General features: G+C 55.6%; 1 protein-coding gene and 1 pseudogene across 1 annotated transcript; both read left to right on the top strand.

Annotated features, from left to right (window-relative positions):
- LOC140680996 (uncharacterized) overlaps positions 1–15,076 on the top strand; it is a 608,239-nt pseudogene that overhangs the window by 303,995 nt on the left and 289,168 nt on the right.
- Positions 4,423–5,380, top strand: LOC140680968 (olfactory receptor 14A16-like). Its single transcript, XM_072919856.1, has one exon. It carries the CDS (start codon positions 4,442–4,444, stop codon positions 5,378–5,380), a length of 939 nt encoding a protein of 312 aa, XP_072775957.1. The 5' UTR covers positions 4,423–4,441.

Here is a 15,076-nt window from a genome sequence, read left to right as displayed (position 1 = left end):
GGAATGCCAAGGGCTGCCTCTCATCAGCTGCTGGAGCACTGGAGCTCTGTGCTTTCCTTGCTATGGAAAAGAACTCTCATTCTTCTCCAGGCACACACGGCCAGAATTCAGATTTCACCTCCAAATTTCCTTTTATCCCGGGATTGCTCCCATAGGAATATTGCCAGGAGAAGTCTGGCTGGCAATGGTTTCATGAGGGTGACCTCTCATCTGTCCCCAAAACACTGGGGAAGGCTCCGTGCTTTCCTTCCTATGGGAAAGAACTTTCCAGCTTCTCCTAGTGCCCATGGCTGAGACTGGGGTTCTACCTCCAAAATTCCCTGTATCCAAAGGCTGGTCCCAGAAAAATCTGCCATTACTGACAATTCTGGCTGGCCTTGGCCTAGTGAGACTCTCACCTCCCTTCCAAGCACTGGGGCTCTGGGCTTTCCTTCCTATGGAAAAGAACTGTCCTTCTTGTCCAGGTGCCTATGGCCGGAATTGGGGTTCCACTTCCAACGTTGCCTGTTGTGACAGACTGGAGGAGATTGTTGGCTGGAAACATTTTGTATGTCGGGGAGGAAGGGGAAGGTCCAGCCTTGCCCTGCCCTGGAACCCCAGCCCTGCCCTGCCCTGGAACCCCAATCCCCCCAGAGCCTCTATCCCAGCCCAGCAGTGTCTGCCAGTCCCTGGCACAGCACAGGCAATGCTCCACAGCCACCTCTGGAGCTCCCAGAGACCCAGCTCCAGTGACACCAGCCCTGAGCAAGGGGCCCAGGGCAGGTGTCCATGGCAAACAACCATCACAGCAGCTCCAGACTTTGGTTGTCACGGCACCAAACCAAGGAACACGTCCCTGTGGCTGTTGCTGTGGAACCTGGTGACACCAATGAGTGTCACTGCAATTGTACCTGGAACAGCCCTGGCACTGCTTTGTCCTGAGGGCTGCCATGGCAGCTGAATGCAGCAACAGCTCTGCAGGCCATGGAACCTGGCTGCAGAAATGACTCCTTGGGGTGGTTTCCAAGGAAACCTGAACTGATGAGCGTTGCCATGGCACCCAAACCCATCAGTCTGGTCAGTGCAGTGTCCACGGACACAGCCCCTTGCAATGGCCCAGTGCGGGTTGGGATGATGATCCACCCTCACAGCTGTAGTGGTCTTGGAGGCACCTTCGGCTTGGCACAGACCTGAGGAGGGTGTCTGTTTTCAATGGGGAAACTCAGGAGTTTAGTTAACTTCAAAAATAAAAGAAGGAGAAACCCTCCTTGGCTGTGCACAGCCAGTTCTTTGAGCAAAGCAGGTCCCAGGTGAGTGAAGAGAGACAGGATGGGGTTGGGGAATGGGCAGCAAGGTTGTCCACACTGGGTCAGATCTCAAGGCACAGTGTCTCTGACCAGGCCAGAGCTCCTTAGGAGTGTCCCTGGGTCAGTATCAGTCACTGAATGCTGCAATCACATATTGTGTAATAAGAAAAGTAATAAAAGACACCCTTTAAAACAGGAATACATATTTCCTAAAAGCTCTTCAAAATATTTCTCAGTAACTGCAGAAGGAAATCTTCCTAATGAACTGCCCCAGATCAGAGGGAAATCAAGACAGAGCCATGGTTTGTCAGGACTTGCTTGATCCTAATGACCCCTGTTGGTGCATTTGGAGCTGAGACCTGGAACCTCAGGGCCTGAGAGGAGATGACACAAACCTTTCCAGGAGTCAAAGTAAGAGGAAACACCCAAATGTGTCAAAGCAGTAATGGGACCCACTGAGGTCCATCCCCAGCACAGGCTCCTCATGGACTCCTTGGAGGAGAGAATTGGAGGCCAGGATGGCACAAAATCCTCTCAGAGACTCAAAATGGCACAAAAACCTCTCAGTATGGAAAGGACAATCTAAAGTACCATACAAAAGTTGAGTATCTCAAAGTATTAATGAGCTCCACTGAGTGTCTGCACAAAGCTCTCAAGGGACTCGTTAAAGCAGATAATTGGGGCCACGATTGCACAAACTACTCACAGAGTCTGTATCAAAAGGGAAACACCAAGTACCTTAAAATAACTGCACTACCTTGAAGCATTAATGAGCCCCGCTGAGTGTGGTTCCTGACAAAGCCTCTCCAGAGACTAATTAGAGCAGATAATTGGAGGCCATGATTGCAGAAATCTTGCAGAAACTGCAAGGCCAAAGCTAAAGCCAAAGTCCTTTGAAAAACCTGCAGTCCCTGGGAGCATGAAGGAGCCCCCAGGGCCATTCCTGGCCAAGGCTCCCCAGGGACTCCTTCCAGCAGATCCTTGAGGCCACTGGGATGTGGGCTAGGGGGGGATGCTGAGGGCAGGACCAGGGGGTGACAGTGCCCAGCCTGGCTGGGGCTGTGCCAGGAGGCCCCAGGGCCTCAGGACAAGGTGTCTCCTCACAGCCCTTGGTGGCACAGACCCTGCTGTGCCCCAGGGCACCAAGACTTGGCTTCTCTTTGTCCCCACCTGTCATCAGTGCCTCCAGTTCTCTGCTCTGCCTGGGGCCTGGGGACACTTTCTCAGTCGTGTCCCTCAGTGGGACCCATTAAAAGTCCAAGAAACTTTGGAGTTGGATTCTGACTTGGAGTTCTGGAGAGGTTTCTGCAGCTCCCTCTCAGGGCCTGATGTTCAGGGCCTGAGCACAAAGCCCCAGAGGGTCATTAAAGTCCTTGTGCTGTGTCTGTGCTGCTGAGCTGGGCCGGGCTCCTGGCACAGAGGGTGATCCTGGTAACCAAGGAGAGCTTCAAAAGCACATTTCTCTTGCTGAGCAGCTCTTCTCCCAGCCCAGCAGGGCTGGAGCACTGCCTGCAGCCAGCCCGGGCACAGCACAGAGGCACAGAGAGCTTCAATCAGTCAGGGCTGGGAAGGGCTGAGAAGTGCCTGGGGCAGAATCACTGCCAGCCCTTGGCACAGGAACCTCTGGCTGCAGGACAATGCAGCTGCAGCTCCTGGAGTGATCTCCTAAAGCTGGAACATCCCAATGCCCACAGACCCTGTGAGTGCATTCTCTGCTCATCTCCTGTGCAGAGCAGCCAGGGGTGCCCAGGGCTGTCCTGCAGAGCAGGGTCCTGCAGCCCAGGGCGCTGTGCTGGGCCAGGACTCTGCTGCCTGCCAGGGACAGCTCTCAGCCGGCCCTGGAGCTGCTCCCAGCGCTGGCCAGGAGCTGTGGGGGGAAGGAGCCACCCTGAGCAGGGCAGGTGCTGCTGCTGAGAGGGGCTGGGTGGGGCAGGGCTGCTCCCAGCTCCAGACCAGCCTGGGCACAGCTCCAGAGGGCACTTCCCAAAGAAGGTAAGCCTGGGATTGCTGTAAAGGTCAGGAGCTTTCCTGAGAGTGTTTTCAATTTCCTGCTTGGAGAAGGATAGGAAAGTTGGGGTGATGACATGAAGAATTTTGCTTTTTATACATTTTTCATATATCCGTAGGTTCATAAATTACTATTATGTAATTATAAATTTATAATCCTTACCTAACTCTATTAAACTCTTAATGAACTCTACTTAACTACTATTATATACTTAATGTAATTATAATCCTTAATTAACTCTAATATATTTCCTTACTTTTCTCTTAGATTTTAGAACAATAACCTGTCTAAACACATTTTTTAAATGCTATATAGTCTTATTATCAGGGAAAGAACCCACAAGACCATTTCGGTTTTTAAATGTGAGCAGTGATAAGAAAACCTGGGGCAAAGAAGCCCTTGGACCTACTCCAATGGTTTGAGCCAGGGGTGTGTAACTGGGGCAACTGAAACTCCTATTGGGTGTCCCTGTTAAATATCCTAATTATCAACCTTAATGAATTGCTGAAATCAGGGGCTGGGCGTGTTCCATCCCCACTGGGACACCTGAAAGCTTCCAATAAAGGTCTGGTTTTGACTTTATTCTTCCACCACTGTTGCAAGGGACTTTTTCTCTTTTGATTATAGACAACATCGGGATGAGAGAAGCAGAACAGGAATTGTAATCCCAGAATCACAGAACATTCTGAGCAGAAAGAGAAATACAGGATCATCAAAGGAATGTTTGAACATTTACAGAGACTCCAGAACTGTGACTTTGGGTGGTCAGTCTCTCTGCTGGGAGCCTCCCAAAGGGCCTTCAGCCACTCCTCATCCCTGGACAGCAGCAGTAACACCTTTGCAGAGTCCAGCTCCTAAATATCCAGGCTTGTCCCTCTGCCACATGGCCACAAACCCAGGGAAGCAGGGCAGGGATGGTTCTTCAAGAGCCCCCACGCACAGGCCTGGCTGCTCCTGGCACACTCAGCCAGCACAACTGGAGCACAGGCAGGGACCTGGGTGAAGGTTTTCCCAGAGCAGGAACAAGGGTGGGTGAGTCTCACCAGGACAGTCTGCAGGGAATGGTCCAAGTCTGGCTCCAAGCAGCCTCTCCTGACTTGTCACTGCCCTTTCTCCATGACCAGGTGCCCATGTGCAGCCACAGCAAATGTCCAACAGCAGCTCCATCAGCCACTTCCTCCTGCTGGCACTGGCAGACACGCGGCAGCTGCAGCTCCTGCACTTCTGCCTCTTCCTGGGCATCTCCCTGGCTGCCCTCCTGGGCAACGGCCTCATCATCAGCGCCGTAGCCTGCGGCCACCACCTGCACACGCCCATGTTCTTCTTCCTGCTCAACCTGGCCCTCAGCGACCTGGGCTCCATCTGCACCACTGTCCCCAAAGCCCTGCACAATTCCCTCTGGGACACCAGGAACATCTCCTACACAGGATGTGCTGCTCAGCTCTTTTTCTTCATGTTCTTCATCTCAGCAGAGTTTTATCTCCTGACCATCATGTGCTACGACCGCTACGTGTCCATCTGCAAACCCCTGCACTACGGGACCCTCCTGGGCAGCAGAGCTTGTGCCCACATGGCAGCAGCTGCCTGGGCCAGTGCCTTTCTCAATGCTCTGCTGCACACAGCCAATACATTTTCCCTGCCCCTGTGCCATGGCAATGTCCTGGGTCAGTTCTTCTGTGAAATCCCCCAGATCCTCAAGCTCTCCTGCTCCAAATCCTACCTCAGGAAATTTGGGCTTCTTCTTATTAGTGTGTGTTTGGCATTTGGTTGTTTTGTGTTCATTGTTTTCTCCTATGTGCAGATTTTCAGGGCTGTGCTGAGGATCCCCTCTGAGCAGGGACAGCACAAAGCCTTTTCCACCTGCCTCCCTCACCTGGTTGTGGTCTCCCTGTTTGTCAACACTGCAGCATTTGCCAATCTCAAGCCTCCCTCGATGTCCTCCCCATCCCTGGATCTGGCCCTGTCAGTTCTGTACTCGGTGGTGCCTCCAGCCCTGAACCCCCTCATCTACAGCCTGAGGAACCAGGAGCTCAAAGCTACAGTGTGGAGACTGATGACTGCATGGTTTCAGAACAGTAATTCCTAGCCTTTTTCTGCAAATCACTTGTAAAATTATTCATCTTTATTTTTCTTTGGTTGTGGTTGTTTTCCCTTTGTTTTCATTTTTTAATATTGTCCACAAACAAATGCCATTGTTTTGTCGTTTCTCATTTGGTTACTTTCCAACTTTACTGTCACCTATAGACTGTGTTAATGAGGTGCTGCACTCTCAGTGACTTTAAAGGAACTAAAGGATCTCCCAGCAAAGTTTTCTGCAGAGATGCCCTTTTGTTGCCTTCTCTGGAGCTGCAGCAGCAATGTCTGTGTGCAGAGCTGGGGCAGATCAGTGCTGGCACAGCAGCTGTGCCCAGGAGCAGCAGCACTTGGTGCTGCCAGTGCTGCTCCCGTGGCCCTGCCCCGCTGCCCTGGTGGCCCCGATGTTGCTGCAGGGCCTGAGTGCTCTCGGGGCCGGGCACAGTCCTGGGGGTGGCAGTGCCGGGGCTGCAGCAGGGACAGGCCATGGGCACTGCTGGGGCAGCGCTGACGCCTCAGGCCAGGGCCTGGGGGCTCCAGGCTCCTTGCCCAGGCTCTCTCAAGAACACGGCCAGGCCAATGCTCAGCACAGAAAACCCCCGTGAGCAGCCCCAGGCTGGCCGTGGGCAGGCTGGGGGCAAACAGCATGGCTGGTGCTCTGCAAGGGCCCTGGGGAGATGGGAAGGAGCAGCAGAGCAGGGGCTGATCTATCCCCAGTGCGCTGCACAGCCCAGGGCAGCGTCCCAGAGCGTCCTCATGGAGCTGCCAACAACATCCCCCCTCTGCAGCCCTGGCCTCTCCCCCAGCTCACAGAGGTGCTCAGCAGCCCCTGTTTGCATTGCACACAGCAGGCAGGAGCACCCCCATGCTGCTGCTGTGGGGACATGAACCTGAGGGAGCACAAATGCCATCAGCCCCTGGGGCCAGGAAGGTCTGGGGGACACCAGGGAAACCACTCAGCTTTGTCCTGGCCTCTGCAGTCAGCCTGAAAGTTTGTTCCCTTCAGCTGGGAGTTTCCTGTCCCACTGCAGACGCTGCTGCTCAGAGCCAGGGCTGCCTGGCAGCCACCCCCAAACTGCCCTGAGCATTTCCTTGGCTTCACCTTTGCTTTCTTTATTCCCCTTTCTACAAATTTCTTCCTCCTTCCCGCCCATTTTCCCTCTCCTGCAAGCTGCCCATCCCTGTTTGCTCTTTCCTCTCTGGCCTCCAGTTCCCAAATTGGCACCAGAACCTCTCTTAGGGAGCAGGATAATCCCACAAGTGCTGCAGGAATAGTCTACAGGCTCCTGCAGTGCCTGGTGCTGCTCCCTTGCCAGAGGCACCCCAGGCCAGGGGGGCACATCTGGGCTGCTGTGTCTGGCTGTGGGGCTCCCTGTTCTGGGCAGTGAGGAGGAGCTGCAGAGGCTCTGCAGGACTGACAGGATGGGCTTTGGGGCTGTGAGGAGAAGCTGAGGGACCTGGGCTGCTGGAGCTTCTGAAGAGGAGGCCCAGGGCTCCTCCTGCAACTGCTCCAAGGGCGGTTTCAGAGAATCACAGAATCAGCAAGGCTGGAAAAGACCTTGGAGATCATCAAGTCCAACCTGTGCCCTGACACTGCCTTGTCTCCCCTGAGCCTCTTCTTCTCCAAGATAAACAACCCCAGCTCCCTCAGCCACTCCTCAAAGGATTTGTGCTCCAGACCCCTCACCAGCCTTGTTGCCCTTCTCTGGACATGCTCCAGCCCCTCCATGTCCTTCCTAAACTGGGGGGCCCAGAACTGGACACAGCACTCGAGGTGCTGCCCAGTGCCCAGCACAGGGGAAGAATCACTGCCCTGGTCCTGCTGGCCACACCATTCCTGATCCAGGCCAGGAGCCATTGGCCTTCTTGGCCACCTGGGCACACGGCTGGCTCATGTCCAGCCTGCTGTCCATCAGTCCCTGCAGGTCCCTTTCTGCCTGGCTGCTGTCCAGCCCCTCTGTCCCCAGCCTGTAGCGCTGCAGGGGTTGTTGTGGCCAAAGTGCAGGACCCGGCACTTGGACTTGTTAAACCTCACCTAGTTGGGTTTGGGCCCTGGATCCAGCCTGTCCAGAGTCCTGTGCAGAGCCCTCCTACCCTCCAGCAGATCAACACTCCCAGACAACTTGGTGTCACCACGGTTCCATGTGGCCCCAGAGTGTTCCAATGGTCTCCATGACTCCATGAGGCCTCCCAGTGTCACAATGTCCCTTTGGTTCCATGGGACCCCTTGGTGTCACAAAGTCCCTTGGATCCTTGGGCCCTGCAGTGTCACAATGTCACCGTGGTCCCCAAGGCCCTGCAGTGTCACAGTGGATCCTTGGTTCCATGAGGCCTGGCAGGGCAGCAATGCTCTCCTTGGTCCCACAGTGTCACAGTGGCCTCTTGGTCCCCAGGGACACTGTCAGTCTGTGGTGGTGGCGGCACAACTTTCCCTGGGAGTGTTTTGTGCTAACGGGCAGAGCCACGGGAGCCCAGCACACACACACACACACGGAGCAGCTCGGCAGTGAGGACACGGGAGGGCCCAGGCATGGAGCTCCAACGAGGGTTTATCAGGGTCTGACGCTCCAGGGCTCTGGGGGTTAAAGACAAAGACAAAGGAGGGTTTAGGGTGTAAATACGGGAAAAGAGGGGCTGGAGGAGAGCGTCAGGGATCTCAGGGTTTAGGGGTGGTACACAGGGAAGGGACTAATAGGGAATGGCAGGGTGGACAGGCGGGGACATAAACCAATGGGAAAATAGGGAAGGGAGAACTTGCTAGAACATGAACAAATCAGGGTAAAAGGGGTAGGAAAGGCCAACGGGCCAATGGGGACAGAACTGGGACAAATTAACACAGTGCTGCCGAGCTCCATGGGGGAAGCTTCTGTCCTCACCCTGAGCTGTGAGGAATGCCCAGAGCCTATGGTGCATTTCTCCAGGGGATCCACTGTGACACTGCAGGGCCTTGGGGACCACGGTGTCTATAAAAACCTCCAAAAATCACGAGTTAATAAAAAAAAGCCACCAGGAGTGTCCCATTTCCAGTCTCATTTCTCTGGGGTTCTGGTGTCTCCCGTCTCAGGGCTGCAGGGGATCCTCATGGGCCCTGGGGATCCCCCTTCTCCAGGGTCCTGCTTAGGGATGCTCGGGGGGTTTTGCAGTACAAGGGTCCCCCTCTCCAGCCTCCCCCCAGTCCAGGCATTTGGGGGTCACCCCCTCCCCATCACCCTGTCCTGGTATAGGGCAAATTTGGGAGAAAATCCCCAAGGGGGTTTTCTAGAAAGCAGATTCAAGCGGCCTCTCCCCCACCAGTTTGGGAAAAGATTTCCTAGGAGAAAAAAAAAAAAAAACTGTTTATTTAACAGGCAAAGCATTTACCAGCACAAAAAATGAACAATATCAAACAACAAAACCTGTTGTTGCTCCAAAAGAGATGACAAACTCAGAAAGTCCCTCCGTGGGCTGTAGCTTGGCTCACTCAGGCTCTGATCAGTCCCTCCGTGGCCCAGGCCCAGCCCGGTGGGCCACAGGTGTGAGCTGCCGGTGCTCTTCTGGTGTTCAGTCCAGAGCAGGTTTAAACAGCTCCAAAGAAAAAGAAAAACCACAGCCCAGGGAACTTCTCTGCCTCAGTGAGCTAAAAACTAACTAAAAGCAAAGGAGAGCTCTGTCCTGCTGTCTGTTGGCAGACAACTGATACCTCAGGTTTAAGTTTTTCTGTTCTGTTTTGGTGTGCAGCTTCTAGCTTTAGATTAAGTGTTCCTGGGATCTTTTCACAGGGTGGTGAAGACAAAACAATCCTGTTCTAGCTGGAGAGTCAAGGACAATCTCTTCAAACTTCAGGCCAAAGCACAAACAACAGGAAAAGCATAGGGCAGGCAAGCAAGGAGGATGAAAGTTCATAATTTGAAGCTATTAATTGGGCTGTTAAATCCTGTATGCAAACGGACTAACACTTATAAAAATGTGAGCTCTCATGACCAAGCCCTCTTTTGCTTCCATCTCGGAGCCATCCGGGCAGAGCCCCGACCGTGGCTCCGGCACTACCGGGGTGTGGCCTTTGAAGGCACTTCAATAAATATCCACTTTATTCCTCTTGGCTCCGTCTGGCCTCTGTCCCAGCTCCTTAAGGCATCTCAGCAGCCCAGGAGCCGGAATGTGGAGGGGTGAGTGCAGCTCCTGAAAACAAACTGCGCGCTTCTTCCTCCCCCTCTTCGCTCTCAGAACCAACCCTGAAGGTGCAGAACTCATTTCGGGGCCAAACGGACCAATGGGGGTACGAGCATCGTGAGGTCACCCCAGGACAGGCCCTGCCAGGCTCAGGGGTCCCGTCCCCGCTTCATCTCCGGCTGCCGGGGGTCCCCCAGCTCCGGTATCGCCCCTTCCCCTCTGCCGCCCCGGGGGTCCCACGTTCCGCAGCCCCGGCTCTCACGGGGATCCCCAAAACCAATGTCCCGCCCTGTCAGCGCCGGGCCAGCCCCGCGTGGTCCCCCGGGACCCTCCGAGGGGCGATCACAGCTCCTCTCCCCCCGAAAAAGCTCCTCTTGGGGAGCCCGGAGGGATCCGGGGCTCGGCATCTGCCGGCTCCGAGCGCTCTCCAGAAAAATCCTCCCGGAGACCCCTCGATAGCGCCGGGGCGAGCTCGGCCTCCCCCTGCCCTGCGGCTCGGGGCTGGGGCGATGCTGGCGGGGCAGGGGGTGCTGCAGCCCCGGCGTGCGGGCGGTGCGAGCGGCGGGATTCTCCCGCTCCTGCTCCCGCCGCTCCTCCTGTCCCTCCTCCTCCTCCCGCAGCCCCTCCGCTCCAGCCCGGAGCTCTCGGGCACTTAAGCCACAACAAGCATACCTTGTGAACAAAGGAATCACCCTTAAAACTACACTATTGCATATTCATATATCCTTCATGGTTATGCATACATTCTATTTAAAACAAGAAACTCTTGTCTGTTATATGCCAACTGTTTCCTTTAATCCCCATGGCAAGGCTTGAAGAAATTAGCTTCTTCTGACAAGAAAGCCATAAATTCCTCTTCTCTGGAAGATTTAGGCGTTCTGTGATGGTTACGTCAAAGCGAGTCTCTCATTCCTTAAAATAAAAAACAAAAGACATAAGGAGTTTCTATTTTTACTACTAAAGCTTCATTTTAACTACAAAACTACATTTACCATGCTATTAAAATGTTAATACAGCACTGCGAATCAAACTAACATAATACATACAGTAACTATGCGCAAAGAGCCATATATTATGCGTTTTTCACATTGGGTGCCTCCTGGATTGCCCCCGGAAAGAGCCCATCTCTGCGATGAGCCACGTTTTTTCATTTGTAAATTAGGTCTTTCTTTCTCTGTCATCTGTGGTTTCTGCAGCCCCGGCTGCTGCTTCTGGTCTTTTAAAACTTTAAGAATCTTTTTGTACAAGCACAACTGCCTTCATGTATATTTTACATAAGCACGAATTACTCCATAACATATATTACAATGGGGATGCAGAGATCCCCCTGCAGCTCCGTGGGGATGCAGAGATCCCCCTGCAGGTCCATGGGGACGCAGAGATCCCCCTGCAGGTCCATGGGGACGCAGAGATCCCCCTGCAGGTCCGTGGGGATGCAGAGATCCCCCTGCAGCCCCTGGAGGAGCCAGGCTGGAGCTCGGCGATGCCTGAGAGGAGGCTGTGACCCCGTGGGCAGAGGGGCCCCGCTGGAGCAGCCTGGCCTGGCAGGACCGAGCCCGTGGCACAGTGACCCACGCTGCAGCACTTGGAGGGGGCTGTGCCCCAGGGGATGGACTCGGCTCGGAGAAGTTCCTGGAGAAGTCTCGGCTGGGAGAGAGCGCAGGGTGCAGCAGGGAACGACTCCTGTCCCTGAGCAGAGGGAGAAGCCGCGGGGGATGAGCTGAGCACGGCCCCATTCCCTGTCTCCTGCCCTGCCGGGGGAGGAGGTGCAGCTGGGAGCAGGGAGCCGTGGGGAAAGCTGCATTTAAGGCTCTGCACTGACTTCTCCTTATCCTGCTCTGAGTCTTTGGAGTTTTCTGCCAGAAATCTCTCCCCTCCCCCGCTCACCCACAGGGCTTTGGGCAGGTTTCCCTTTTTGGGGGAAATCAAAGCGAAGCACCGAGGCACTAATGAGGGGCAGGAGAAGGGAGGCTCCCGGGCTTCCCGCAGAGCCGGAGGCACGGAAGGCGCAGGGCCGGGAAAGCCGTGGCGGGAGGTGCGGAGAAGTTTGTTTGTGTGGGCAGCTCAATCCCGCCTCGGGCCCGGGCCCGTCCCGGGGCTGTTGCTCATCTCCGGCTTTGCCCTCACGCAGCGCGGGGGCCCTGAGAGCGCGGGGCGAGTCTGGGCCGTGCGCAGAGCCCGCCCCCAGCTCGCTGCCATTGGCCGCTGGTGCCGTCAGTCGCGGTTGCGGCGCGCTGATTGGTGGGAGCGGGGCGCAGCACGGCCCCGGCGGCGGGCTGAGGGCGGCCGTGGTTGGGCAGCGGCGCCATTGGCGCCGGGAGCGTCTGTGCGGGCCCGGGAGCGGCGGCAGCGGCCGGAGCGCGGTGAGGCGGCGTCGGCGGAGCTCGGAGGCGGCCCCGGCGCAGGTGGGAGCCGCGCTGGGTTCTGCGGGGGCTCGGGGCTGGCTGCGGGCGGAGGGGGCGGCAGGGGGCTGCGGCGGGTCGGTGGTGCCGTGTCCGGCCCGTGCCGGCCCCGGGCTGAGGGCGCGGCGGGAGCGGCTGCCCGCGGTCTCCTTCCCGCCGGGGCCTGGGCAGGAGCCGCTGCCGGAGCAGCGCTGGCTCGGCCCGGCCCGGCTGCTGTGGGTAGGACCGAGGGGGCTGCCCCGCGGCCGGGAGCGTGCGGGGAAATTCCCGTCGCCGGAGGTTTCTGTGGCCGGAGGAGAGCGAGGAGTCCTGTAAAAGTGACTTTATTGCCGAGCAGGGGGAGAGGCCGTGGGGCATTTGCCGTGCGCTCTCTGCCATGGTTGTAGTCCGCAGCCTCCTTTTTATCCTCATTTTCCCGGCCGCATCTCCCTCTGCCTTTGCCCACGGGCTGAGGTCCTTGGAAGGTTCAGACTTCCCGATGCGCCTGCTGCCTGTCCTCGTTAATATGCACCCTCCTTTTGTATAACAGCCGATATTCATGGCTCTGTTAAGCCTTTGTTCTTCTCCTCGAAGTTTGGGAATGTAGCGGGACTTTGAGCAGCTGTCTGGGTCAATTTGTGACATTTATTGGAACTGAGAGTTTCTCCCGTAGCTTCCTTATCTACAAGTGCCTGGCCCTATCTCCAGGCAGATTCACTCCTTGACTCTGTTTTGTTCTTCCCCGGTCCTCTTTGGTTTTGGGATTATTCTCGGTGCCCTCATTCCCTGTCCTTTTGTAGCCGTTTGTGGATCAGGAGGCCTGGCTGCCACCTGCATCCCCTGGCTCAGCTGCTGGATGAGCTGCACTGCCAAGGTGTGGAGCATGGTAAAAAGATGAGAGTTGCTGCAGCACAGAAGAGGAGAAGCAGCATTCATTTAACCCCTGGTGTGCCAGGAGCCACGAAAGCATGTCCCATTCCCATCCTTTCTGTGTTTGGACCAATACATAAACTGCTCTCCTATTTCCTTTGTTATCTTTTTCAGCACTTTTCCTTTGTCATCTCTTTGCCAACAGCAGTTTGATTCATTTCGTTTTCCACAAACTCCTCCTTTTTCTGCTCACAGATAATCTGATCCCATCTCCTGGTGAAATGTTGTGTTCCTCATTGCAGTGGCTTGGTCGGCAGGAAGGTCAGGACCTGGAGCTGTCTGGTTGGTTCTTATTCCGAGGACAGTTTGTAATCTAATGATGCCATTGAAATGATAAATGGGTTCTCTGCCTCCTGATATGAATTGGTTTGGGTTCCCAGGGGCTGGTCCATGGTGTTGTAGGATTTGTTCTCGTGGCCGTTCAACTTTTCCTCATTTTTGGGTGCTCTCTCCAGCCAGGGCTGCATCAATTGACCATTTTTTTCCTAATTGCATCATCAAATACTTGAATTCCAACTGATCTCCCTGGACTTGTTCTAGCAAAAGCAGGCGGGAAGTGCAAATCTCCGGGGCTGCAGAGACCTGGAGCCGAGGCTGAGGGGTCCCCCCGTGCTCAGCTGTGCTGGCGGCTGTTTCTGGCCTCGGGGCCACTTGGCACGGGCCACGCCACTTGGCCACCAGTGGTGCTGCTCTGCACTCCTTAGGCAGGAGCCGATGTCCTGCTGGGATGTTGGCAACAGCAAAGTGCCAAGGCAGGCTCTGTGCCAGCCCAGCTTCCTGGGGGAGAGATTGCACCAGAGACAGGATTCTGGCCACAGACTGCTTTAAATGTGCATCCCTTATCTCCACCCTGCACTAGGTGGAGAATTCTCAGGGTAAGGAATTCCCGAGATCAATTCCAAGGGGAAATAATTGAATATCTGCCCTGGGTCTGGCTCTTCTTCTTGCCCAAGCCAATGGCAAAAGCCGTACCCATGGCATCTTGGTTTCTATCCCCAGCTTCCAAAGGTGCTTTGGTTTTATGTGGCAGCTGAATCTTTATGATTTGGAGGAGGTTTTTGCTGACTTGTGATGTTTCGGGGGTTTTTGATCTGTATCTCTCAGTTTGTGGGATTTTTGGGCTGAATCTTGGTGTTTTGGAGGTTCTTACAGACATAAGATTCCCAATGACTTCCTGAGATGAACTGGAGCAAGGAGGAACTTCCAGTCCAAGGTGCTCTCCTCTTGTTTTTTTTCCCCAAACCAGGATTTTTCATTCCCTGGGCGTGTCTGGATGGAGGAGGAGGAAAAGCCCCGGAGATGCTGCAGGAGGAGGAGCTGCAAACCCAGCCCAGGGAGCAGCGGGGAGGAAAGAGCCCCCCTGAGCCAGGAAGGCGGGCGGAGATCCAGCCGGAGCTCGGAGCTGGTGGAGAAGCCTCATGGCAGGGAGAAGCCCCACAAGTGCTTGGAATGTGGGAAGGGTTTCAGCTGGAGATCCCATCTGATCCAGCACCAGAGGATCCACACTGGGGAGAGGCCCTACGAGTGTGGGGAGTGTGGGAAGAGGTTTCGGACCAGCTCAAATCTCCTCGTACATGAGCGGAGTCACACAGAGGAGAGGCCCTTCCGCTGCCCCGACTGCGGGAAGGGCTTCAAGCAAAGCTCCCACCTCACCGAGCACCGGCGCATCCACACCGGGGAGAAGCCCTACGAGTGTGGGAAGTGTGGGAAGAGCTTCAGACAGAGGGGTGGCCTGATGGAGCACCAGGTGATCCACACTGGGGAACGGCCCTATGAGTGCTTGGAATGTGGGAAGAGCTTTGGGCGGAGCTCACACCTGAGAACACACCAGCGCATCCACACAGGGGAGAGGCCCTACGAGTGTCCCCAGTGTGGGAAGAGGTTTCAGACCAGCTCCAATCTCCTCCTACATGAGCGGATTCACACAGAGGAGAGGCCCTTCCGCTGCCCCGACTGCGGGAAGGGCTTCAACCAAAACTCCAGCCTCACCAGGCACCGGCGCATCCACACTGGGGAGAGGCCCTACAAGTGTGGGGAGTGTGGGAAGAGCTTCTCACAGAGCTCAAACTTGACCCAGCACCAACGGAGGCACCACTAACGGAAACCCTGTGAGTGCCCCGAGTGAAAGAGCTTGGAGTGAGGGAAGAGAGTGAGGGAAGAGCTTGGTGCGCTGCTCCAGCTCCATCCCCCATGGGAGGATCCGGGCTGGATGATCCCCAGTGACCCCCGTTGGGCAGAGCCCTGGTGCC

This window comes from Taeniopygia guttata, chromosome 30, assembly GCF_048771995.1.
Source record: "Taeniopygia guttata chromosome 30, bTaeGut7.mat, whole genome shotgun sequence".
Classification (NCBI taxonomy): Eukaryota; Metazoa; Chordata; class Aves; order Passeriformes; family Estrildidae; genus Taeniopygia; species Taeniopygia guttata.
The sequence above is the reverse complement of the archived record's forward strand: the minus strand, read 5'-3'. Positions and strand labels throughout refer to the sequence as shown.